Source organism: Pleuronectes platessa, chromosome 6 (assembly GCF_947347685.1).
Source record: "Pleuronectes platessa chromosome 6, fPlePla1.1, whole genome shotgun sequence".
NCBI classification, from domain to species: Eukaryota; Metazoa; Chordata; class Actinopteri; order Pleuronectiformes; family Pleuronectidae; genus Pleuronectes; species Pleuronectes platessa.
In genome coordinates, this window is record NC_070631.1 from 5,304,900 (window position 1) to 5,332,826 (window position 27,927).

The 27,927-nt window shown below is 46.9% G+C and overlaps 1 protein-coding gene across 1 annotated transcript in view; it reads right to left on the reverse strand.

Moving 5' to 3' along the window:
- camta1a (calmodulin binding transcription activator 1a) overlaps nucleotides 1–27,927 on the reverse strand; it is a 274,741-nt gene that overhangs the window by 15,328 nt on the left and 231,486 nt on the right. The window contains 5 exon segments of the mRNA XM_053425641.1: nucleotides 5,226–5,360; nucleotides 5,726–5,852; nucleotides 8,035–10,340; nucleotides 11,024–11,164; nucleotides 15,446–15,599. Coding sequence (XP_053281616.1) covers nucleotides 5,226–5,360; nucleotides 5,726–5,852; nucleotides 8,035–10,340; nucleotides 11,024–11,164; nucleotides 15,446–15,599 — 2,863 coding nt within the window.

Genomic DNA, 27,927 nt, shown 5'->3' on the forward strand with positions numbered 1-27,927 from the left:
AACACTAGTACAAATAATACATGTTTTTGTGAAGTGCAGCCGAGATAAAAAACTGAAATCCTACTGCTGCAAAGATGTATGTTAAATAAACCACTTGGACTGTGAGTAAAATAGAAACACTTTGGATGCATATGCATTACTCTTACACAACACTTGCAATACATACTCTATTTCAGACTTTTCAACTTTGGTTTATTGTATTGCATCTTTCACAGTCGTCATCAGAGGCTACAATAATGCATTTACTCATACACCTTTAACACAAATAAACTCCATAGTTCAGAGATGAGCAACAGGTAGATAAATGTACATCTGCAGCTGTGTCACTTCACATCTTGTGCAAAGCTCTAAAGCGAAGCTACGTTTGAAGACGAGACAGAGGCTCGAGGGAAGTTGTTGTTCACATGTGTGTGCTGCTGCCAGTTGTCACGTGGCAGCACGCGACGCACCGCAGCAACTCGTATGCTGTGTGTTCAGTTGCACCTTAATTGTTTAACATAACCCGGATAGTGTTGATATAGTCAGCCCCCACATGTAATCGGAACTATGAAGCCCAGCAGCACAAGGACTGGATTTGAATCACGACACGCTGGACCGGCAGAGACACACATGGATGCGACAGCCCGGCTCTAATGTGCTGCACGACAGCAGCTGTAGTACTTTTAACAACACGTGAAGCAGCACTCGCAGCACTGCAACATAAGGGACCCTCGTCTGAGCAGACACAGAGACCAGGAACAGACAAGAGTCCCTGCCATGTGAAAACCCCAAGGTGTCAAGACTTGGCAAACAGCCTCGTGAGAGCTGCAAGTTAACTTCCTTTACTGCTCAAAATGTAAGGATACGAAATGGTGTGTTTGCCCCTGAAGGCATCTCGAGGAGTCAATTTGCTCAGACACTAGTCGTGAGTCAGGAGTTGGCTACTATCAACATCAACTCTCCAGTGTTCTGCAATGAGGCAGAGTCACAGGGAAACACTTGAAGAAGCATGTGGCCACAACAGATTCATTTATTTTAAAAACTCAGCTACAGCACGGACACAGCTGGACATGAAATCACAGGGATCACTCAGCATGCCGGGTACAAACATGGAACTTCAACTTTCACAAGAAACGTACAGTACACATACATATATAGAGATTTAAAAAAAAGACCAAACACAACACAAACACAGCACAGCACAACAGCCAAAGGTTGAACTTAACACTTCTAACCTTCTATTTTATTTTCCATTGGCAGAGTCCACCCCAAAGCAAAAAAAGGAAAAGAGAGAGAGCCTCTTTTGTCTTTTAGGAAACGCAGGTGTCATTCACAGGCATCCTGACCCAGAGGAGTCCAAGCAGAGCTGCATTTCACTCAGAGTGGCAGGTGCATGGTGTTACACCAATGGAAAAAATGTAGAAAAAGCAAAAAAAAACATATATATCCTTGGTGTGGACTGAGTCTCAGTCTCAACAGAGCACTCGTCAACAATAGAACAAAGTGAGGAAAGAGAGCAACGCGAGGAGAGAGAGGGAGAGAGAGGGAGAGAAAAGAAGACCGCTCACTACTCTTCTTCCTCTAAGAGCCCCCTCCTCCTCGTCACTTGTTTCACCTCACACACACACACACACACACACACACTTTCCCAGTGTTTCTAGTAGTCGCTGTTACAGCAGCCTGCAGTAAAATGACAAATACCGCTGCTAGGAGACGATGTGCGCACGTGCCGCCGGTAAACAGACGCCCTAATTCCCGGGTCCTGCCGCCGCCGCCTCCTCCTCCTCGAGCCGCGGGTCCGTCAAGCTCCTCGCGACCCGCTCCTCATCTTTATTGTTGCACATTTAGTCCGATTATAACACTTCTCTCATTGTCACGCATTCGAACTCATCTGCGCTGCTCGACGCGCCTGGCCGTGACGCGTCTCTCTCTCTCTCTCTCTCCCCCTCTCTCTCTCTCTCTCCATGCAGTCTGCAGAAAAGTGTCTGCACAACCATTCAAAGAACGAGAGAAAGACAGAAAAAAAAGAGAAAAAAAGACGACAGGGTTGTCTCCTTCAGCTGCGAACGGAAAGCCGAGTCCGGCTCTGTTTGCGGTAGTTTACCATGTTTACCCAGACACGCCCACTCCTCCGCTCCTGCATTGTGTTTGTCACGCCGGTGCCAGTCAGTACTGTCAATGCGCTCCCCTGCACACCAGCAGCCCGTGTGCATGCAGCCATGCGGGGCTGAGATTTGGCGAAAGTCTCCCAGTTCTCGGGTCGTGGGGGGGGTTCTCTATCTCTTTTTTTTGTTGTTGTTGTTGCAGGAGCTCGGAGACTTTTGGAGCAATCGGCGGGGGGGGGGGGGGGGGGGGGGGGGACGGGGACGGTGAGTGTTGTGCGGCTCCGGCAGCTCTTGCGCGTCCTGCCCATGGCTCCGTACCTGCAGTGCTGCAGAGGAAAAAAAAAAAAGCGCCCCTTCCCCCACTCTGCATTATGACAAATCAAGGCAGGCAGGCAGCTGTGCCATTAGCACATCACAGCACAGCGAGTCTTCCACGGGAGAGCAAACTCACACAGCTGATGTGTGGCCGTGGACCCACACTTTCATAAACGTGTACGTGACAAACAGCCCGTGGTTAATCAGGTGAGTGACCGTGCAGGGGTTAAGTCCCCGGAGTTTGTACAGTCACACTTGGATATCAGGGGGAATGTGGAGGTGCACAAATAAACCGCAAAGAATCATTACTCGATTAGATGTGCGACGCTCTTTGCTTGCCCCCTGTCGTGCTGCAAGACTGTTGACATTATCGATGAGTGCACACACCCCAGTGATTACATCCTGCCCTACTTCTGAAATAACTTATGATAGATGGACTTAGTGGAACGAGAGGAATTGGATTTTTCTCTGCGATTTTCAAAGTGCGCTTTTGTGCCAGAGTCGCTGTCCATAGAGCGCTGGTGCTGAACCTGGAGGTCAGGCACGCATCTGCTAAAACCTGCAGGGACACTTTTTATGTTGTGTGCGTTTTTCTATGTTTTGACACGACGAAATGATGCACACACATCAGTTAGATATGAGGTTGCATAACTGGTATATGCACATATGAAACCAAGCAAAAATGATCTGATCTACAATTTAATTGAAGCTGTTTTTAGATAATCGCAAATGCCACTTTACTAATAAACACATAATTTACCAGGAAAAACGCACAAAATCAAAGAAAAACTTCCCAAGTGAAGATTCCAGTGCCGATTACTAAACTTTGTGAACCTCCTCTTGCCTTCACCCTCTCTCAAACACAACTTTCCACATTGCCATGAAACAAACAGGGAGCGAAGGCAGACAAGGGGTTAATATAAGTAAGGTAATAGGGTGGGCTGTGTTCTCCCTGAGACAGTCAGCTCCTCCTTAACTGGTTCTGTGAATGGGCCAGTGAGGCAGTAGGGTATGAATGGCGGAGGGATCCACTGGTGCTGCTGAGCATGGGAGCCGCCAGCTCTCGATTACTCACTCCCACTCCCTCAAGAGCCGTCTGCAATGCAGCTGTCCTGTGAGCCTGTGCTTCACCGTGCCCTACTTTATCCTGTCAATGCTGAAGTACTGCAGCAATGCCTCACCAGCAAAACACGCACACACACACACACACGCACACACACACACACAATTACTCACACGTTCATTATATTCTGCTGAACATGCCTACAGAAGGTCTCCTGACTCACAGACTTAACTCGGATTTGAACAGAATGGAAATTTGCCAACCCTGCAGCATCTATTGTTTCATATAGAGCTCCTCTTAAATTCAGATTTACAAAAGCTTTCCTTACTGTGAGGGAGTCACATATAAAAACAATGAATTATACATCTACACAAAATCTGTCATTTCCATTTGCACTGCTGTATATACATCGAGCGATCTTACTGGCTGACTGCAAGATGAGACAACTGAGACAATCTGAACTGATCCGGAAAAAAAACGTTGAATATGACATGATATTTAATTTGCACTTTTCAGAGGAAGATCCTGCAAAGTGAAAATTAAAAATGTCTCACTTACATTGGAATACAACAGAGTTAACTCTTAAATAAGCTTAAGTTGGCTAATATTAGGATGTTTTCTCCTAATATTCATATAATGTAGAACATAGCAAGATTGTTAGGGTTAAAATGTCCACAAGGTTCTCTCTTAAAGAGGAGAAAATACATTTAACATACCACTATTTCTTTACTAAACACATGCTCCAATGCAGAAATTCATATTTGATAAGACATTGGTATTAACCCCAAGAATTCACAATAAAAAGACACATTACAATCCAGGACTAAGGTTTTAATAAAGAAGACGACACACGGAAAAAGTATTGAATGTCTACATCTAGAAGCACCATTGTAGAGATCATCTGCAAGTGGAAAGAACATCACTTCACCATCCTCACACACTTCTCACTGGGGGTCAGTAGGTTTGTCAGAGGAGGAGCCTAAGAGCCATAGACTATTGATGGGCTGCTTCTCTCCTAATGGTACTGGCCTAATCAATAGTATTGAATGGAAAGTTGCATGAAGCTATGGAGTTGAAAATTCTTCTCATGAATCTGTTGCCATCAAACAGGAGGATGAGGATGAGACCTTCCAGCAGGACAAAGATCCAAAACACGCTGCAAAGGTTCATTAGATTCCAGAGGAAGATGGTTAAGTTGTAGGAACGACTCAGTCAATCTACAGATTTACACCCAACAGAAGATCAACAGTCACATGAGGGTAAACAGCCCCAGAAAGATCAGGAAGAATAGAAACGTCCCAAATGAGGTGGAAGCTGTCATTGCAAATAAAATAAAAGCTTTTAATAGTATATTCCTGTGTGATTCCTCCGCTAATGTAGTGATTTCTTTATGTGTGTGGGTTTCTGGAAGTTGTGTTTGCCTCTGTTTGTTTTTAATCATAAAAAAATGTTGATTTGATTATATTCCCCACTGTATGCACAACATCTACAACTCAAGCATTTAACAGTGGCCATAAACGTTTCAGGCTTATGAATGTGTATGTTTGGAGAAATTAGTTAAAAGCAAGTGATTTGTAGCGTAATAATGCTGATTCAGCAGCACATCAATCAAAATTAACGAAATTAACAGCAGCAGGAGATTTGTGGAGGCAGACAGAAGAATCATTAGGTGGGGAGAGAGAGAGGGAGAGAAAGTACAGAAATCATGAAAGAGAGAGTCGGGGGGCCGGGGGACCAAAATGTCAAACTGAAAAGAGACGTACCATCCAGCGAGAGCCAGTCGTGTTGAGATGATGGCAGTGAGGGAAGAGCTCGGGCCTTGTACTCAAACACCACCGAGCTGGAGATGATCTGGCTACTGACGGCCACCTGAAGGGTCACCAGACCTGTGTCATGAGCTGGAGGGGGGGGGAGAGATAATGAGAGTTCAGTGCATGAACGGTTTATACACAGCCTCAATATTTAATGGTCAGATTGTGTGATGTAGCTCTTTAGATAAAACGATCACTGTATTTGTATGTTTGTAACTGGTCATAATATTTATTGAAATATTACAGATACATTTATAAATGTATATTAATCGACAATAGTTCCAAAATAGATAAACTGCAAATATGTAATTTAAATCTTATGATGTATATATATATATGAGATAAAATGGTTTTATGGATAAACCTAACACTCAAACACATTCATGGTATTAAAAACGTGTAGAATACGACTTTGCTGACACAACGTGTGAGTGAGCCTCCTCCTGCTTTACCTGGGCAGTAGCAGCGCAGCACCCCAGGTTGGATAAGAGAAGCCGGGACTGAGATCTGGTCAAATAAACAGCTGTAGTTTGTGCTGGCCTCTTGCCATGGCCCAGTGATCAGCACCTTAACTCCGCCCTGCAAAACGGGACAAATGGTTAAAACGAACTCATCTTGAGTATACTCTGCCATCTAGTGGGCAAAGATGAGAATAGCACCAAGGAAAAGAAAGCATATTCTCTGAACTGGTCTCTGCTGCCATCATGTGCAGCACCACAGTTACTTCAAGGCACTAATTCTATTTACTCAACCAACCCTGAGATAACACCACTATGTCACCCTCCAGTGGCTAGAAGAGGGGATTACACCGAAAAGAGCATTACCCTGTCCGCAACATAAGAACAAGTGGTGACCTTTAACCTCCAGGCAATGAAACAAAGAAATGAAAGAAACCCTGGTAAAAAATAAATAATATATATCAATAAAATAATTTCGTTTCCCTAAGATATGCATGATGTAGCCAGATGCTGTGTAGGTTATAGAAATCTCCAGGCAGGTGAATAATACAGTTTTCTTACATCTATATCAAATCATTACAGCATAATCATTATGAAGTGATATCCCATGTAAAATATATCACAGTATTATACATGGCTGTTCATATTTGCTGGTAATTTATAATCATTCACTGATAGCACAAACGTGTGCATGTGCACAGTGACACCTAGTGGTCGGAGAGGTGACATTACAAGCAGACAGATTAGGTGGTGGTTCAAATGAATGGGATAATGTGATAAACGTACATCATCATGATGGAGTGAATCTAAGGTCCATTGGGTTTAGGGGGATATATATATTGGTATATAAATAATCATTTTTTCATAAACTTGAAAATATAAAATTGTTTCATTTTTTGCTGTCTTAGAATGAGGCGCTGGTCCGGAGCTGGTCGTCTTACACACAGAGACCTGTAGTGGTTTAACTGATGACCATTGTAGGTTCTGCTAGAAGCTTGGGAGAGGAGGGCAAGGTTGAAATAAGCATCTTTATTGATAGAGAACACAAAACCCCACACACTGAAACTTAAAGGTGAATTACAGCTCAGCCTAATATTTGGGGATGTGCTTACTATCCAGCTGGAAACAGCAGCTCTCAAAAATTGCTAATCGCATCCAGATGGATTTGTCCTCTACTCTGTCAGAACAAACGACTGCTGCAAATGATAATGGGTTTGGTTTTTATGGTCTGTAACTTTCACAAAATCCTTTTTAACACCTCTTAAAACACCTATTGACTGAGACAGATGCTTGCTTGTTAAAACAACGATATGAAATGTCTCAAACCATCTTTCTATCTTTTAATGTCATCCAAACACAAAATATTGTGTCTCACAGTCTTTTCAGTGTGACAATGGACACATTCACAGACACACATACCTACACAGAGCCGTCAACTTGGGATCTGATCACCCAAAGCAGAAGGTAATGCCAGGTATGAACAGAGCCAGAGATAGATAGTGAGGCGGGGGGGGGGGGGGGCTGAGTGAATCAATACGCTGTGCACAAATACGATTTTACCAAAACATAAATTACGGGCAGCCACAAATAAATCAATGTATAGGAACAACACCTCCTCCTGCAGGTGAAGTCTTTTCTATGGGCAGTAAAACTATTGATTTAACCTTGTGTGCAGCAGGTTCAGTTTTTCATCTGTTTCTGCATCATTGAAAAATAGATTTTTTTTAGATTGTATATTATGGTTAAAACTTTTTTTAAATGAATATCCAAATTACATATTTTGTTGTATTAGGAGAAGAAGAGACTAAGACAAAACCTCCTCCTTTTCATTTCAAAACTTTTTTTGGTTTAAAATTATCTTAATCGTAACAATGAATCCAAAAGTTGTACTTTCCTATTCAAATATAACAAGGATATAAATAATGATATTTATAATAATCTTTAAGTTTAAAACGTAGTGAAAAATCTTGAGAACGTACAGGATATCTAGTTTATATATAATAATTATAAATACTATAAAATAATATAAACCTTTGTTTCTAAAGTGTCTTTCAAAACCAGTCACCAAATTAAAATATAAGTACAAACATAGCAAATTATAGAAAAGCCGGATATCAATTTATATTTATTTTACCTTTGTTTTCACTTGGAAAGAAATGGGCTGAACTTTATTTAAAACTATTGGCAGCTCCGTTTCTAAATGCAGAACTCTGTGGATTTCTCATGACCTCACATCTGGTACATACCTTACAAGTGAAAGAAACCATGATAAGACAGTGGATGTGAGGTGTCCAGTCACTCACCTCAGGGTAGGACCACTCAGGAGAGTAGTCAGTGACCATGAAGAGCCGACCTGTGGCCTGAAGCATCCCCAGAGCCCCCTGCGCTACAGCTGCAGAGACCACCTCCGCTACATTCATGTAGGACAACGATCCTGCATCTGGGTTTCCCCCTGCTCCGGCCCCTGCGCTCAGAGACTGGGGGCTGCAGCAGGACTGAAGGCAGAGCTCTGAGCTGCTGTATCCAGAGCCCCTCGCCCCTCCGTCCTCCTGGCCCTGCTGGGGGGGCCCGCCGGCTGTGTTCTGGCTGTCGGAGCTGTGGGATGTGACGAGCTGGTGAGCATACAAGGCTCCTCCGGCTGACATGGTGGCACCACTGCCATCCACTGAGATGAAGTCATTGATGAGGTCAGAGAACTGGTTTCCAAAAGAGATGTCAAAGTGATCCAAGCTGATCTCCATGCCTGTCCCGCCTGCTCCCCCGTTGCTGGCTCCTCCACCGAGCCCCTGATGGGGGCCAACGGAGTTATAGAGTCCCTGGACCATGCTTGTGCCTTGGAGGAGAGGCTGCAGCTGCTGTTGCTGCTGCTGGGAGCGGTTGCTGCCATCGTTGTTGTTGTTTCCATTATGAATCGCTACTCCTTCTCCTGCACCTCCATTCCCTCCTCCGCTACCATCCGAAGCCTGTTGCATGTAGTGCTCTGCGCCCCCTCCTTCTCCATTTCCTGCTCCACAGGTCTGAATGTGGTCTCCTGGCTTGAGCATGTTTTCTGCTCCATTCTCAGAGACTCCATTCTGGGCTGAGCCCACGCTGCCTTGCTGCTCTAGACCCACCACCTCCTCGTGCTCATTGCCAAGTCCAGGAAAACTCCCCTGGTACTGAAGCAACTGAAGAGAGCCAGCGTGGCCGGGACCCTCTGTGGGTGAGCCTCCGTTACAGTTGGCCCTGTGCTGGGTCTGGTGGCCCTGGTGGTGGTGGTGAAGGTGGCCGTTAGTGCCGGGTGAGTCTGTCTTCACCACCTGCATCCCCATGTAAGCTCCAGAGTCATGAGAGTTGTGCTCCATCAAGTGTGTTTTCTGGCCCATGCCGGGCCTCCCCTGCTGAGGCTGGCCAGTCTGAGAGGCATCCTGGAGGAAGAAGCTGGGAGAACGATTCTGGTGCTGCATGTGAGGACTGGACATGGCTTGACCATAGCTCACTGTGGTGGTGTTGGAAGTATAGTCCTGCTTGGCATCGATGGCACTGAAATCCATCTGCTCTAGGGTAGTGCTAGGACTGAGACCCCCACCAGAGGGAAGCAGGGAGCCCCCTGGGGCCAGACCAAGGCCGCCCTGGCCTGAACCAGCACCAGATGCCACAGCCACCCCACTGCCACAGTTCACTACTGCCCCCACCTGGTAGCCACTCTCATGTGCCAGCTGCTGCTCAAAAGATGTGTCTTCTGTCTTGATGTTCTTCACCAAAGCTGAGTTGAAGATGTAGGCATTGTCTGACATGGTGGGGGAGCGGTGGAGAGTGCCGTTGGTGCCATTGCTGCCACCACAGGAAGATGAGGTCGAGGAAGAGTTGCCCTCTGTCTTCATTGCACTGCCTCCATAGGTCTGGCCTTGTTTGGGGTTGTTCAGGAAGCAGTCGGGGTCAAAGTTCATATTGGTCTCTGGGATCTTGAGGCCTCCAGCGTCTAGACTGCTGGAGAGCACCAGTTCCTCAGACACCCCGGCAGCAGTCATCATGGACAGGCTGTCTCCTGCTGCGGTGGTCCCCGGTTCCCCCACTCCTCCGCTGGGGAAGGCAAACTTGTGACGATCGGAGAGCACCAAGCCCTGTGAGGTGGCATCTGCACCCATCAGGTGAGTGTTGGGCCCCCCGGTGGGAGACATGCTGTACACGGGATCTCCGGTGACCTCAGACATAAAGACACTCTGGGACAGGCCAGACATGACGGAGGCCACGTGGCTCATCCCTGTCACCACGGGGCTGTCGGCCATGTCTGGATCGCTGTTGAGGCCGCTGCTGATGGAGACAGGGGAGTTCTGCGTGGTGTCGGGGACTTCAACCTGGTTGGTGGACGACACCTCTGTGCTGTTCTGGTGCAGCAGGACGGGCTTGTGGACTTTGCCGTTGCGCTTCTCCCTGGCACTGCCCCCTCCGCCTCCCCCGGAGCTTTTGCCGCCCCCGTGGGCACTGTGCTCGGTCTTCCCCTCCGACACGTCATTGTTTTGCACCTCAGAGTGGGCACTGCTGTAACCACCTGAGCGGGGGTCCACTTTGGGGGAGATGATGCGGTGTTTGGCGCTGTTGCATTTGTGGTGCACGCTGCTCCCTGCACCTAAACCAGGACAAACAGAGGAGAAGACGTTGGGGATTTGGATTGGCGAGGAGGGTAAAGAAAAGGAGTGAGGACAGAAAAGACAACATTTGAGTGGACTTGAAAATTGGATGAAACTAACACTGAAAGGAGCTGAAACAAAGATGGATGACTTGTTTTGCTTTTCTATTTATCAGCCTGCGGCAGACTGCTTTCTTTTAGGGGAGATAAAACTAACCTTTCTTTATAGTCTGAAGAGATCGAAGCGTATGCGACATTTTGCATGACTTGTTACCTTAAGTCATCAGAAATAAAAACGCAAATTCGTTACACACAAATAATAAAGTTTTTATCTATCTCTAAACCACTGCTCTACATGTTTCCCCCTGAATTATAGCCGAAGTGAAATCACACCACTTAAAATATAAGATTGACTAGCGTGACATTTGAGAACAGCTTGGCTATTTCAGATATGGCCCTGACACGGTTATCAGTAAACAAAACAATAACAAACAAACAAAAAGAAAGCATAACCCCTCCGAAACTCAAGTTCAGTATAAATCACCTGCCAGTAAAAAAAGACCTCAGCCACCTCGTCTGCTCTACCATGTAACAAACAGTATCTTTATGGCCTTTGTGCTTATCTCATTGAATTCTCAAGTTCCCTCTTGAGAATAAGCTCCGCCCCACCCGCTCGCCCTTACCCAGGGTGCCCGTGCAGAGGCAGTTGTGAGTCCGGGGAGGTGGCTTAGTTTGGTGGCTGTCCAGAATCTGTTGCACTAGCTGCTCCACTGAGAAGCCAGAGCTGCTGTTCCCATTGCTGCAAGTCCACTTGATGCCATGAACTGCCGGGAGAGAGGAGGAGACAGAGACGTCAGCCAGCCCAACAGACCACCAGCCACGCCAACCCCCCGCCCCAACCACTGTCCTCTGTGTCTACCTGCCAGTTTGCCTCCAGTGGCTCACTGGACTCCTCTGAAATGCCAAAGTTAGAGAGATGCAATAGAAAACTTTGGTTTGTCCTGAATGGAAACAAAGTGGCCAAAGAAAATAATGTAATTTCATTTATCATAGCATTACTTTTGGATTCATATACATGCTCCGACTATTCTTCATTTCCATGCTCTCTGCCTTCCCCTTTTATTTTGAAATGACTATAAACTCCAGCATCTTTCCTCCTTGTACCGACGTCTCTTGTCTCCTCGGTCCAGACACGAGCAGTTGCTTTTCTCTCTTCTCACCTCACTGAAATGTCAAGCCTCGTGTTGTGCACTGTTCATTCCCTATTGTGCGACTCTCTCTCCCATGTGTCAGCATCTGTAGCCTCCCCCTGTGCGAGTGCTGATGAAGGTGACAGTTACATCAATCCTTCCGCCCTCCACCTTTACCCCGATCTATATGAGTATGTTCAGACAGGGGGAGCCTGTGGGGAGGGAACATCACCGAGCTGCTGCCAGATCAGCTGCGGCACCAAAGGAGAAAGAGAGGCTTGCTCCTGTGAAGCTCCGCTCGCTGCCTCAGTCACACCTCGCGAGCTCCTCCTAATACCTTTTCTCCGCTCCACTTGTTAAACAGCCAACACTTCTGATGAGACAGATAGTGGTTTTAGTGGCTATAAGGTGGAAGGAGACACTGCTGAGTGCTGCAGTGCGCAGGCTCTCAACCGCTACAAAAATGTAAATGTTCGGAAGAGAAGCATATTTAAACCATCAAACAAAATCAAGCCAAGTTTAATTCAAGTTCGTCGCACTTCAGCAGCTTTTTTAGATACATTTTCCACACGTATATAGATATGTATATAAAGAGAGGGGAGGTTTCACCATACATCCTTTGGTGCATGTCTGTTTCCACATCTGATAAGAGGAGATAGAATAAGAGGGCGAGCATAAGGCAGATTAAAGACAGAGATAGTTAATGAGAACTTTCAAAAAAAAAAAAAGCTGGGAAACATGATTGCATGACCGTGATAACGATCGAACTTGAAAGCTCCAAGATCCTTTCGGCAGATTACCGGCCGGTCACCAGCAGATGTCAGCAGAGCGGCTGTGATCAAGCTACGATCACACCAAACACCAAACAGGAGCGTTTTTGATCTATTGTAAACTCAGATTTTAATAATCCATTAATCTACAGGGAGTGAGTTGAAGTAACCCCAAATGTGACAGGAAACTTTAATCAAAAGTCAAAATAATTACTCCACAAACGTGTCTGGAGATCTTATTTGACGGTGATGCTTGAGTCACCGTTCACATCCTGTCACTGTGTAATTAAAATACCAGGAATGATCTTCCTCTGGGATTTAAATTGAATCTTATTTTACTTTTAATGTGTCTGTCATAAATGAAACAAGTAAGAATGTGATTTATTTTATAGGGTTTTAAATAGACAATAACAATATTTATATAGCAAAGACCTGGTTATGAAGCATTTTAAACCGATTGGAAAGCCTTTACATAAATACATATTTTCATGGGAGCCTTGTGTGACAGTCCACCATCCAGTGTCATCCCTATTTGTCCAAACGACCCTGATCCCTTATGCCAGAATTGCCACAGCCCTCCGTCATCCAGACAGACTTCACCCCCGGAGTCTCTGGGTTGTTGAGGTACAGTTACCACCGTGTCTGCCTGTCCGCCTCACTCTCACTGAGGGTTATGTTCCAAAGCAGACGTGACAGAAGCAATGCCACCAGGCTTAATCCCAGTGGCAGCGACGGCACAGGCACCACACAGCAACCCAGTCACATCATCATCATCCCGATGACTGCATCCTGTCATGAGCAGCATCACACAGCCCTAATGACGAATGCAGTCGATCTGTGGGACACATGCATATCCCATCTGGCTGTCTCTGCGCCACTGGGCACTATATGGGACAGCGGAGTGCAATAGTTTATAAGATGTCCAGCCCTGTGTGTCCTGCCTTGGTCTTTTGTTCTGAGGCCCTGTCTGTCTGGCCTGGAGATAGGCCTTCTGTCTGTCTGGGTATTTGTTAAAGCCGCTCATGCGCTATCTGTCAGCAGGCCGGGGGCATGGCTGGGGAGAGCGCCGCGTGTTTATAGCAATAGACCAAGAGAGTGAATCAAGCTGGGTGCCTTGTCTATGGAACTGTAGCGTGACTGAGTAGTGATGCCACTTCCCCCCCCCCCCCCCGCTGCGTATCTTTCTCATCAAATACTGCGGGGTGTTAAGGAGGACAAGGTCGGACAAGGCCATGTTTCACGGGACTTGCATTTAAACCGCGGCGTGGGTGCATCCATGCATGTGAAAGTTTTGTGACTGAGAGCACGGGTGTGGGGGGGACGGGAAAAGCTCAACTGATTCATGAAATCCACATTTTTCCTTTGTTGTTGTTGTTGTGTCAAATGGTTCTTGCACTGAACTGTCTCGAGAGGAAGAAGCAAAGGAAAGAGCAAAGTGAGATGGAAGAGGGCAATTATACTGAAAAGTTGACATTGTTCTAAAAACAACTATTTGATATTTAACTAAGGGTTTGTTTGCTGGTGAGAGTTCGCTTGTGGAATAGGAACCCTCTTAATTATATAACAGTAATTTAAGAACATGCAGCCAAACAAACCATATGTGACCCAGAGTCAAACGTCTATAGTGAGATCTTGCACAAAAGTGAAACTACAGAATTTGATTCTTGACAAAGGGAAAATTAAAATCTTACTAGTTTATCTATGAAAACTCTGAGGAATATAAAAAACGAAGAAATGCAAGTTTATCTCCCTGTTTAATGAGAAGAGCAAACATAATTGAACATGACATAACTCAGATAATGCAGCATGACTTCATAGATGCAAGTGTGCTCTCCCCTTATTGGGATGGGGGGGTTCTTTTCTCATGGAACCACTAGGTGGCACTGTTGCTCCATCACTGGGCTTGTGTTGACACGCTGGCTCCTCCAAGGGAAAGACACGGGGACAGAGAGGAGGAGAAAATAGAAAGCAAAGACAGACAGCAGGAGAGGGATTTTTCTGCTCTTTATGTTGCTCCCTCATCTCGCCTGGCAGCTAGAAGGCATCTCTCACTCGCGGTCTTTGTCCCAACAACTCCCAAAAGTTAATGACTTTAAGCATTACTGCAAATTGTGCTTGTTTTTTTTCTACATTAAGCCACAGATGTAATGAATACAGTAAGGCTGTCGCTGCTCAGTTGCTGTCCCGAGGTGAAGCTTTATGTTCAAATGTGCCCTAAAACTGATACTGAGCAAAGCAGTTAGGAGGATAACAGTGATGATGGTCTGGACTGCCTTGTCAGTATGCAGCCAGCACGCGCGTGTGCTTGTAAAGCTGCTGACACGTTCCTCTTTACCTGGCCACATCACCAATGATTGGCCATTGGAATATCAGTCACAGGCCTGCCGGCCCCTGCCAGACGCACCCGAATCACAGTCTGGTTGTTAAAGGTTTCTTAACAGCTCGCTGAAAGATTTTCAAACGGCCCAGCAGCCCCATTTGGCTATAATCATTATCAGACAAACCTTGACTTTTTCCAAAATATTGCCTCAGTATTTAGGCCGGTCTTAAGACTCATAAACACACACATAGTGAATCCTGCAGAGCATTCAAAAAAAGCTTATAACGACAGGAATCAATCCATTGAGGAGGGAGAGAGCCAGAGAAAGAGAGGAAGGGGGATTTCTGGTGAGTAAAACATTCTTGCTCCCACGCACTAACAAGAATCAATAACCAGCTCGCTGCCCTCCTCTGTCTTGACTTCCTTCATGGGCCAGAGAGGAGGCGCACTCTCAGCCTGGCCAGAGTGGTGTCAGAGGTCTGGGGGAAGAGCTGGACTTTGACCCTTAACTAGCAGATGGCTCCAGGAGGAGAACACACTCATATAACAGTGTAGGAGCACTGGCCGAAGATGCTTTCTGACTGAGGTGCTGAGGGCACTTAGTGTACCAGCTACCAGCTAATAGGACTGGACATAAAATGCTCAGACAAAAACAACGGCCACTATGTTTTAATCTTTTTATGCATGTGAACAAGTAAAAAATTATAAAAAACCTCTAAAAAAAAGAGGAGTGTTTAAATCAAAGGCTTTGGATAGACATTGAGACAAGGACGACAACAATACAGATGAATGTATAGTTCTGAATGGGATTATTCAAATACTCACACATGGGCTTGAGCTGACCGATAAGCTCCTCCTTGGTCCACTTGGCCCACTCCTTCTTGTCTGTGTTGATGGAGCACAGTATCGGACCGCATGGCTTCCCACAATCCTCAATGGCTGGAACATTCAAATAGTGGACGAGCACGATATCAGGGTTCTGTGGGGAAAACAGAGAGCATGGGGGGGGGGGGGGGGGGGGGGGGGGGAGGAGGAGTTAGAAGAGATGGCGTAATAGATAGGGAGCCCTGGTTTCTTGGATGTACAGTAGTGGAGTGGTAGTGACACTTAAAAACCGCGGCCCAGCTGCGAGGGCCTTTATGTGGGACGTGCCAGCTGGTTGTTGAGGAATCAAGTGGTGCTGGAATATAGCACAGTGGCACTGAGTGGTGACCTTCATACAAACACAACAGAGTCTGAGCACAGAGGAGTGAACACAACACAACAACCAGGGCAAATCTGGGATCAGAAATCTGCCATAATCTCACTCATTATGTCATGTTATATCTGCTAATGTGTGTGTGCCTGGGAATGTGTGTGTGTTCATTCATGTGTGTGTGTTTGTACGTGCATATGTGTGATAATTACAAAGTGTGCCCATGTAACACACTTGTGGCATTTTGTCAAGTCCTCCCACATGGTGAGCCGATGCCCTCAATTAACTCTGCCTGTATTTACCAAGTCAAAACTCAACAATTTGCCGCCTGCAAATTGTTACTAGGTTACCTCGGCAAATTCCCTAAATTGACAGCTTATGGATAATAGGTGGCGTTTAAAGGGAATGTTGTGCCGGTATGAATAACATCAATTTGGCTCTGTGATCATGAAAAGCTTTGATTACCCGAGCAAGGCGAAAAGGAACACGAGGAATGTTCCCATTTCGGTCCTTATCGCTCCCGATTTGTTATAAAACATCCAACTGCCACTAAGCACACACACATACAAATATAGTACAATTTACCTACAGTGGCACGAAGGGTACAAATAACAAATAAAAGTTGAACTGAATTACGGAGCTTTGAGCAATTAAATTTAAGCAGGTGTAGAGTATATGGAAGAAAAAGTGTTCGGGAGATGTATGAATGAAATAAAAGAGCACACACACAACTACACACACACACACATACAAAACCACACACACACACACGCACACGCACACAAGCACACACACACACACACACACACACTCGAGGCTAAACAAGATGCAAGCATCGACAAACCAACAAAGACCTTGATAGAGAAAAATGCCGTGACAACACGTGTGTGTTACTGCAGTTTGAAGCTTCATCAGTACTAAGTGGCAAATAAATCAAGGTGCTGCTACTGTAGGTCTGTGCTCCCTCTCAGTGCATACCATTAATCTGTGAGCACCCCTCCTCTCGCCTCTCCCCTCTCATCACACAGGGGTGTGGTTAGTGGGGGGGACGGGGGGGGGGGGGGAGACATATCCAGATACACAATTACTTCTGCGGGGAAAAGAAACATCCCAGAAACGAGCACAACCTATGATTTGTCTGAGCAGCCGCGGCTCCGGCAGTGGAGCAGGAACCCGACGTATGCAAAGCAGCCTCAGGACGACAGATGACCTCCCTCCCCGTGTGAGCCCGAGCTGGACTTTGCCGAGCGTTATCTCACTGTTTTTCCTTGTCCCCTGTCATTGGTATGGACACTAGGTGATGAGCGCTGCACTGTTGGGATGGAGATGGCACAGGGCGGCCTGCGAGGCACCCAGATGGCACCACCAGCTGTGTCAATAGCTACGAGATGCCCTCAATCTTTACTTGGAATGAGCGCGGCGCGGAATGTAGACGGCTTCATTCAATTACGAGCGTACATGCATGTATGTGGATGAATGGGTGCAGTCGGGGGTGAATGTGCACACACACAGCTCACGCAATAAGTAGACACGCACACACACACACTAATTAGCATAGTGTAACAGACGTATATATACACAAAAGACGATGTATGGATTTGCCGAACACAATCGTACACGTGGTGACAAACAGTCTCCTCCTTCCAGCACACACGCTACCAGCTGTTTCCTACCTTTTCACACAGGGCTACACAAACATGCACACACATATGCACTGGAAACCAAAGACCGCAAGGCAGCCGTGCACCTCATTCAAACAAAAGTAATCTGCGTCTCCGTGCTGTAATACTGTTAAGAAGTGTGTGACGTCTTGAACTTTCCCTTCACTTTCCCCCGGCCTCTGTGTCTCGTCTTTACTCCGAGTTTAACTGTTCCCTTCAAACTCAGGGCCCTCCTCCACTCTGAGAGGAAAACAACACAATGAAAATGTAAAGCGTCACATAAATCTATCAGGATGGTAATTTAATTTAATTTCCTGCTGGCCGCTTTCTTTTTCCACAGTGTAATATCAGGAGCTGGTTCTCCAGGAGTCGGCGAAAAAGGGCTGAGGGTGAACTTTTTGTCTGGATACTATTTTCCAGAGAAAATGAGATCTCATTAACTTATTGATTAATTGTGTAATGTAGACTTTGGGTTGTTTTTTTCACTCGTTTTCCCAGGCGGGTCTCAGGGCAGCTTTCCAGCCCCACTTCCGCAGTGGAAGACTGGGATCGAGTTGCAGGAGCCTGTGCAGTGCACGTGGACCCGGGTGAGATGCTGCTTGTGTCTTTGAATCAGTTCGGATGATAGTGTCTGTGTATCGCTGCTTGAGCTGTAAGCGTGTGGGCTTACAGATTCACATGTTAAGGCGTCATGTCTCCAGCCAGCGTTTTGATGTTGATGTGTTGTGTTAATGTTTACTGCGCCTCCCAAGAACAGATGGATAGATGTTGAGCTAATTACCAGCAGAGTCTTGGGGAGTCAGCCATGGGGGCGGAAGGCCTGCTGAGTGGGTGGTGGAGCGCCTTCCTGCCCCTCCCTTCACCGCTCACTCTCACAAACACACGCAAACGCATCAGTACACAAAGCCAGGCATACACAGCAAGCACACGTCACACAGACTAACACACAGACACGCATTGGGAAAAGTTGGCGTGCCCAAAACTCACACGCACATTTGCACACGCATGCATACGTGAGATCCAAGACATCGCCATCGCAACCGGAGGATAAAGGTGCTGTTGTAGCCAGGCAACAGGTTTCTCTGGCACCCACGCACTAAGAGGCAGCGAGTGCTCCGACGATCTCTCACTGAGTGCCTAGCTCGGCCTAGAGTCATACACCCTGTTCTACTCCACCAGACGAGGACGGGGAGGCAGGGAGAAAAAAGGGAGAAAGAGAGAGTCCGCTAATGGAGCTGAAGACACGGGAGTTAGATGTCAGTGGAGACAGATACGATGACCTTCTACATTTCGTGCTGAATGTGAGGCCGGTGGATGTGTGTGTGTGTGTGTGTGTGTGTTGAGCTGCAGCTGAGATTTAACAAAGTGAGACTCGAGTACAGAGCTCATTTATTGGTAGAACCCGGTATGAGTGGTCGAATAATGTGTCCGCTGTCGTGTCAAGTCTCTGTGACACTGCCACAAATCTGCCACTCTCTGGGAACACGTCGAGGTAGCGTCCACTCCAGCAGCCCAACGTAGCTCATTAAGAAAGAGAGAGAGAGAGAGAGAGAGAGAGAGAGAGAGAGAGAGAGACATGGAGAGAGGGAGAGAGTTTGAAACAGAGATATGAGGGAAGACAGAGAGACGGGGACGGAGAGGGAGAATGAGAGCAACAGCTCTTATATTGTCAGACAGGCGGCTCCGCTCCATGGCTGTACTCTACCATAGTAGGCCTCGCTTTCACAACCCGTGCACGAGAGCGATAAGAACACCATTAACATGAAAGGATCTTAATTGAGAGGGGATGCTTCACAGAACGTGGATGAGCCGGGGAGTGCGGGGGAAACCTTGTTTTTTCACTGATAAAGTAACCCCCACCAAGGAATTGGGGGGGGGCTTCAAAGCCTGTCACAGTGAAGGAAAGAGCAGAGCAGACTGGGGCTCAGGTATGGGAAAAGTCCCCCCCCCCCCCTTCCACTTTCCACTTTTTCTCGGAGGAAGCTACTGGGGAAAATAAGCAAAGGAGGAGAGGATGAGACAGTTCTTCTTCATGGGAGAATTTAACGCGCAGGCTACAGGGATATCCATTTCACTACAAAATGTCATGAAAGCAGGAGCAGCCGGTTGTTTTGTCACAGACATTCAGCATCAAGGCACAAATACAGAGGGGAGGTGCTTGTGTTGGTATATTTGTGTTTGTGGATGTATCTGTGTCTTTATATATTTGTGTCTGCCTACATTAAATTATAAATAGCGTGTGAATGAGTGTCTAGAGGCAGATTTCTGTCTGTCGGTTTGGCGTACGTACATCAGTATTCATGCAGAATGAGTGCAATGAGCTGTGGGTGAGAGACTGAATGCATCTGCTATTGTGACTGCATATTCATGCTATTTGTGCGTGCAGCGCATATTAGAATTTGTGGTTTGCATCTCTGCATATGTCTGTGTAGTTCCATGTGCGTACTGAAGACCTGTGCGTGTACAGTATGTGTCTGAAGTTGTGTTGCTCGTGTGGTCCGCCGCATCAGTACCAGGCCCTGCTCTCTCTGGCTGTGCGGGGGCAGCTGGCCTGGCAGTGGCATGGTGATGGATGGCATAGGGTGCCAGTCATTAGGTAGCCTCCTGGCCTCTGGCACTGAGGTTGCACTCTTAAACACCGCCCTCCCCCACCTGTCCCCAAACACTACTGCTCATTTCAAGGTCAGCTGCCTCTGTGGTGCTCTAAGTTCACCTCCACAAGGCACAAGACGTCTTCCTTTTGTTTGGAACCTCTATCGCTCACTGCCAACGGGTGTGCTTTAGAATGTGAGGGCGGCTGGCTGGTGCCTTGCCTCCTGCAGAAACGCAGACACACATATGCAGTACATGGACACACACACACACACAGATACACACAGCGAGGTAAACAAAACTCCATGTCAAACCCTCACAGAAAGGCAGCAAACAGCCTGAAGCTCCTGTCTGGGTAGCAGAGCAATCCCCTGTCTGAACCTGCTTCCCCCCCTTTCTCTCCAGGTCCTCTATGACAAACTCTTTGTTTAAATGTTCCCAGCTTAGAACACAGACGTCCTAATTGGGGTGTCTGGAGTCAGCGCTTAACCTACTACAGTTCACCCTCGACTGCACCCGGCGCTCCACAAACTACGACACTGCCTGAGTGCCAAGCTAAAGCGATGCCCAGGGTGGGGACCAATCCAGGGGTAAGTCAGTTTCTAGAGAGTTTCTTCATGTGAATTACCTCGATTGCCTCCGTCCAAACTCTGTGAGAGGGATTGCAGAGTGGGCGGCACAGCAGGAGATCCTGATTTAGGGAAGATTCATACTGCACCTCTTACCTTCACTACCTAGTGTACTGGCTGGGAGATATGAAAGGCAGAACTTGGAACTTTTGAGGAACAGGAAGAGGCCAGCATGTTTGAGCGTGTTTCAGAGGAAGCCAGGGGCTGAGGCCTGTGATGTTTAATTCAGTAGCACATAATCACTCCGATGGAGTTGAGAGCGGGGCTTTAAATAACTCAGCTTAGAGGGGCAGAACTGCTTCACTCTGGGTGGGGGAATACAAGTCTGTGTGTCTGCATGTGTGTAAGAGTGTGTGCAAACTCATGTGTGTATGTGCACACACATTTGTGCACTTGTGTGTGTAAACATTTCTACATGTTTGTGAGTGAGTATGCAAGAAAGTGCTCCTCTATTTTCGTGGGTGGCTCCTCCCTGCTTTGAAATATTTTGTTTGTGCAGTGCACCACAGTAAAGGTGGAGTGTGTTTGTTGCTTTGCCAAGCATCTGCATGCATTACAATAAAAGTGCAAAAGGCCAGCATTCAGAGGCTGAATATGGAGGGGCATTCTGGATGCCAAGCAGGCCGGCAGTAAGTCAGGCGGTAAGCCGGGCAGTGAGGCAGTGAAGCCCCTTTAGCTCCCACAACTCAACTCACAGTTTACGGCCCACTTATTCTTCCTAAGGCCCTTACAGAGCACACTACCCTCTCCATTAGTTGTGGTGGTCCCAAGTGAGAGGCCACGCTGCCCAGGGGCAAGCTGAGAAAGGGCCATCAGAAGCCCATCCGGCTGCCATAATGGCCTCGGCTAAGCCGATGGCACTGATCCAAATATTCAGCGGCAGTCCAGGTGACACAGTGTCATTCTGGAATAAGGGAAGGGAAAGGGAGTCACTGAGCCCTCTCAGACACAGGGAGGATTTAACCATGTGTTCTCTTCATGCTTCTTTTCTCTTGTTCCCGTCTCACAATAACTCTCAACCTCTGGCTTTCTCTCGGTCTCGGAGTTCCACTTGCTCGCTCCCTCGTGTTCATCTCTCCCTCTCAGGATATAGTGCAATTCATTTGAAGGAGGCAAACACAGCTAATACCATCTCTCTCCACTCCCATCTCTTCTGCTCTCGCTCCCTTTCATATCAGCTGCTGAGTCTGATTTGTTTGTGCACGTCTTCTTTCTCCCTGTGCCAGTCGACTAGGCGGACTATTTATGTGACTCTGCCCATGTCTGCGAGCAAATCAGGACTTCATAGGAGCAGCCAGTGGAGAGAGATGTGCTGGTGCATTTCTAAACAGGACGCCACAGGGAGGACTGATGTGTGTCCAGCTGCAAGACAGTCCAACCTGGCCACTATCTGCCGAGGCAGTGGCCCGCTGAGCAATAATAGATAACACCGGTTGTCATTATCAACAACAACAACGACTGCTGAGGTCGAAAACAGACCCAGTCAAGCCTCAGGTCTAAAAGCACCAATGCACACACTGTACATGCAGATATCTACACACACACATTGAGAGACTGACACACAACGACTACGGCCACAGGACTGCTGCGCCTGTCTGCTCTGTTAAACATGGTGAGGGGCTCATTACTATTGCTGGGCTGGATACTGGAGCAGCCCCAGAGCTCAGCTTGGCAAGACCTCTCTCACACACTCGCCTCTACACACAATCACACACACACACACACACATACACGCACACACACCATACAAATGAGTAATCAAACGTCTGCCCCTGGGATAAAAATGTTTTAATGGTATCCTAGCAACAATGTGTATTGGATACACATGAAAAATGTAAAAAAAAATAAAGACAATGTGTGAGTGTGAGACAATGAAAGAATGTGACTCAGATAAACAGCGCATATTAGAGAGAGAGACAGAGAGACAGAGAGAGAGAGAGAGAGAGAGAGAGAGGGAGGTCCATGGGGTGAAGTGCGGAGCGGCCGGAGATAAGAAGCCGTGAATAGGATATGAAAAGGTAATGAAGAGAGAGAGAGAAAAGGCGCCATTAGAGGTCTGCCAATCTGATCGACAAACACAAGCATTTCCCCTGCCTCACTTCGGGGGCAGTGTTGACTGCGAGTTGAGCTTGTCCACAGACACTTAAGGTCATAGGAATGTGTTGTCAAATCACGGCTCAGGGAGAGAGAGAGAGAGAGAGAGAGAGAGAGAGAGAGAGAGAGAGAGAGAGAGATCATCACGGGAATAAATCAGTATCTTACACTCTGTTGCAAATATGTGGCGGCGCTGCAGGGGGGGGGGGGGGATTATGCAAGAACCACAGGCTTTAGAAAATGGCCTAAAACACAGTGCTGCTTATCACACCAGGTTCAAATGCAAAACACAAGGGGGTTTGTGCGGTGCCAAAGTCACACAATCAGGTGAGAGTAGTGATTTGTAAAATTGCCGCAGAGCAGTGTACGAAAAAAACAGGTGAAGCTGCATCTCTGGGGATCTGGAGAGGTTTGTTTTTGATCATCGCTGAACATTAAAAGTGTAAAACACAGCGAGTCCTCCTTAAAAAAAAAATGATTCAACAAAAAGACAGAGTTACATTTTATTTGTTTATCTGTGTGCAAGTGTGTGAAATGTGAGGAGCAAAACAGCGTGGAATAGTGTGAGCGTGTGTTTCCATAAGATACTAGTGTGTGTCTGTCTGTAATTGTGCGTGAGGATGTTTGGTTCTTCTGTCTGTAGAATTGTGTGTGTCTGTGTGTGTGTCTGTGTGTGCGTGTGGGGTGCCGAGAAGCATACTATCTCCATCCAGCAGCTGCCACAAAGAGGCTTCCCAAAACAAGCACGGGGCTGTGACAGAGACAGAGCGACCGCAGCCTTCTGCTGGTGTAATAGGAAATTAATTGAGACCATCAATATGGTATTAATCATTAAAGCACAGGTGCTGAGGTGGCACTTTGCTGACTGCTCCACTGTTGGCAGCACTCACACAAACTCACACACACTCACACACTCACACAGTAAAAGTTTGACCTGCTGTTTTGCAAAATTGTAGGTGGGGACACGGAGAGATCGCTGGAGACAAAGGGAAATGAGAAAAGGGAAAAGTCTGTACCCTCCATTTAGACACACACACACACACACACACACACAGTGGGGCAGTTTTTTAAATACACAATAATCCAAGGTCATCCTTACTTTGCCGAGACAATAGTTAATAGTGAACTATTTTGAGCTCGCTTTAATACGGACAAAAAAGTGAGGCAGGAATTGAATTGCGGAGCGTGTGTTCGAGAAAATGAAATCAGAGAACGTCAGGTCAATTTGAGGAAATATTCATCAACTCCCTCGGAAGCAATTCCTTATATCACCTCATACTTTGTGAGGCGATGCACGCGAGTGTTAATCAGCCAGAGGAGAGGCAAATTGCAGCAACTACATTAAGCCGTTAAGCACACCACGTCTGCAAATTGTTGAGGGTGTCTCACTGAGGCGAATGCTTCTTCTTATGAATAATACATCGTGCGCAATACGCACAGACGAAACCACACAAACACACACACACCTATATATGTGTACATGAGACTGCATGGGCAAACTCAATCGCAGGCTCCACTCTGTGCGTCTCGTGCTGAGACAGAGCGACAGCTGGGCACGACGGGGGCGGTGGTGTGTGCGGGGCAGAGTTCCACAGGGTGATATTCCCCCAGTGCTCACTTCGGAACTCTGTGAAGTCCGGCATGGCCGAGCCTCCACAGGCACTTTGCACCAAACCTATCCCACCCCCCTGCCCCCACCCCATGTCTGTCAGTGTCAAGCTTGAGCCTATGAAATGTTTATGATTCAGGAGCTGTAGATAAGATGGAGATTGATCTGGGTCGAAAGGCAAATAAGACCGCCAAAGCCCAGAGTCAGCTGAAAAGGAGGCAGAGGGAGCAGAGGGGGAAAAGAAAGAGAGAGCAAGAGGAGAAAATGCATTACCACAGGTCTGGGCCTTGGAGAGCAGGGGGGGGGGGGGGGGGGGGGTAATAAGTACTTCCTCTGCACCCTCTGAATACTGGGGGGAGAATGTGAAGACACCATCCTCTCCACCTGACTGATGCCGTGTGTGTGTGTGTGTGTGTGTGTTTTTGTGCATGTGAGTCCTTGTTTGGTCCTTTTGCCTGATTGCTGCCGTGCTTGAGACTCGCAGCTCTTGACTACTGACACTATCAGTGACCGGCTGGGCTCACCCGATGGTTCCACACACACACATTCAGACTATTTTCTGGCCAAGATTTAAAAGTTACAGTTTTTTTCCATATTAGTGGGACATGCCGGGATCAGGAGACGATGGACGTAACTGTACGTGAGGGTCTCAGGTGAAAACGTGTTCAACACAGTGACACGTTGACACAGTTAACTACTCGCCACTAGCAATTGAGCAAAGCATCAAAAAAGGGACTTTCATGGGAGGGTAGAAAGCGCTGTCTCTCTTTAACACACTCACAGCGACACATCAGCTTTGATTTACGATGTCTAACAGTGGAACAAAAGGGGAAATGATGTAATCAAATAGAGCATTTTTCAAAGGCCAGAGGAATGCGTGTGTGTGTATGCATCAATATGTGTATTTGTGTGTGTGTGTGCAGATGGGATGGATGGAAGGATAAGACCCTTTGATGTATCTCCTGACAGGCCGAGCCAGCTTGCAGGAGGAGAACAGAGCAGAGGCCACCAGAGAGTTGGGGCCCGAGCCCCAGGGCCGGTTGTCTCCCTCCCCCTCTCAGCCTGCCGTCCCCTCCCTCTTCTGATCAATACTGGGTGCTAATCAGCGAGGACAGTGTGGTAGCCCTCTCTTTCTCTCATCTCCTTTTTCTTCTCATGGTTTTTACAATCTCTGCTTCTCAACCTCAGCTTGCATATATCACACACACACACACACACTTTGCTCTGTGGGTATGTGTGTGTCGCGGGGTCCATATGTGTCCACAGCTTTGCGTGTGTTAGCCACACACATTCTCCGAGTGTTTCTGTGCATATTTGCGAACGGGAGTCAGTTTTGAGTCTGTGCAAATACGTGAACAGGCTTATACAAGGCTGTTAAAATGTGTGCATGTGTCTGTGTACAACAAGATAAGGGAATATCCTTGAAAAGGCAACAGCAACATAAACCCCAGGAAATTATGAGCAGCATGCATAAACTTGAATAATAACACATCCCCTCCTTTTGGTGGCTTTATACTAGTTATCTAATTGCCCATGTCTCTTTTTTCTTTAATAAACTAATGAATGTGGCTGGGTCGAGGCCCGGACTCATATAGGCAGCAATAAGTAGCTCTGCTTTAAACCCCAAACTGCATCAGAACAGCTGAATAATTTGTAGGAGAAATAATTACGGGGCAGAAGAGCAGGCATCAATCCTGGAACACCGACAGTGCCCTCGCTGGAAACTACCTCACCCATAAGCCAAGGCTCCATTAGGTATTGTCTGGGGCCTACAGGCTAATTTGTTTGCATCAATAATACATTCAAAGGATTTATCTAACTTGCAAATGAGTGTTCATTTAGAGGCTGGGAGGAGAGCGGGCAGCAGGAGAGAAGGTGTGAGAGGCTGAACCAGCTGGTTGGGGTTATCTGGGACACAGTTAACCCTTTGCTGGGCAGCAGCACGCCGGTCCACACCTAGCATTTAGTTCATAGTAGTCAGCGATGGTAGGTTCTGACATGCTTGGATGACAGCCAGCGTTTATGTAGGGCAGGGATAGGCCGAGGTACCGGTGACCAACCCTTGGAAAGGCATCAAAAAAAGGAAGCAGAGAGCCCCCCCCCCCCTGCCACCACATCACATTACCTGCCGCACCGAGTACTCTCTGATCATTTGCCAGATGACAAATTGATTGTTTCAGTTGGAGGACGTGGGTGCGACAGTAGTGAGATGTTGTGGGCCGTCCTCGGGGGGGGGGGGGGGCACACACGCTGGGATCCTGTACGCCCCTTTGATCTCTGCACTATGCTGCCTCCCACAGGTGATACAAGGACACTCAAAGCCAAAAGAAGTGGAAATAAAACAGAGGGTGGGGCGAGGCAGAGAGAGAGAGAGAGAAAAATGGGAGAGGAGGAAGGAAGCCGGCCATGAACATATGCTGCCTCTCTGTGCCAAGCCCCACTGGCTCAGGCAACCCACGCATACGTTGCACTGATGCTGCTGCTGCTGTTGCCACTCCAGCCCTCTCCAACACCAACACCGTGGCACTACTTAGTCAAACAAAGCTGGAGAGATGAATCTGGAAAGAGATGGGGTCTCCCCGACCCTCTGCACTGCCAGAGGAGGACGGCCTGGCGCTCAGCTGTTGGCACCCCCTTAAACTGTGACACAAGATAGATTTTTATAATCTCTTTATGGGCTCGACTCCTCCACCACGATTCACTTTGATTAATTATTGGTAGAAGCTGCAAAATATTAATTTGTTAATGTCGTGCTGGGATGGGAAAGTAGGACGGGAAAATCAATGGTTTGTGTTTTCTTAATGAATTTTGAAAGACTAAGAAATAAATGTCTGAGAGTATTCGTTGAAAACTTAGTAGAGACTTTAATGGTTAGAACATCTGTGTGAGAATGTTTGTCTGTGCACATGCATGTGTATGAGGACAGGATTAAAATAAGTTTTGTGTTCAAATGTTCAGGTCACGGTTAAATTAATGCAAGTCTCTGTTATGTCCTTGATTGACCCATGACAGCACTAGGGGTCTGTGTGTGTTTGTACGTCAGACGCTATTTTCCGGGACATTTTTAAAGTCAGGGACGGTTTGTCCAACTCACAAAATCTATTTCTTCATTTGTGAAAAACAGGAAACTCGGGTCAGTGGCTGAAAGTAGGGTTTGTAGATTGTTTCTGACTTTCACTTAAAAAAAAAAATCGAATTCTTTAAAATCCTTCACTTAGAGATGGTTCGTCTGACTCAGGATAAGAACTTGACACTAACCATGTCCCCAATAGGGAAAAACAGGTTCTCCTTGAGGGTCAGGGGTTAATGTTAGGGTTAGACAAGTAGTGGTTATAGATAGGTATAGGGGGAGTCCCTAAGGAATGAATGCAAGTCGATATAAAGTCTCCTAAGTGAATGTGTGTCTGTGTATATGTGTGCTTGTGTGTGTATGTGTGTGTCTGTTAGACAAGGACAGGGCACTGGGATGTTTGATGTACTGTGCACCTAAAGGTATCATTAACACTGACTCTCTGGAAGGTTCAATT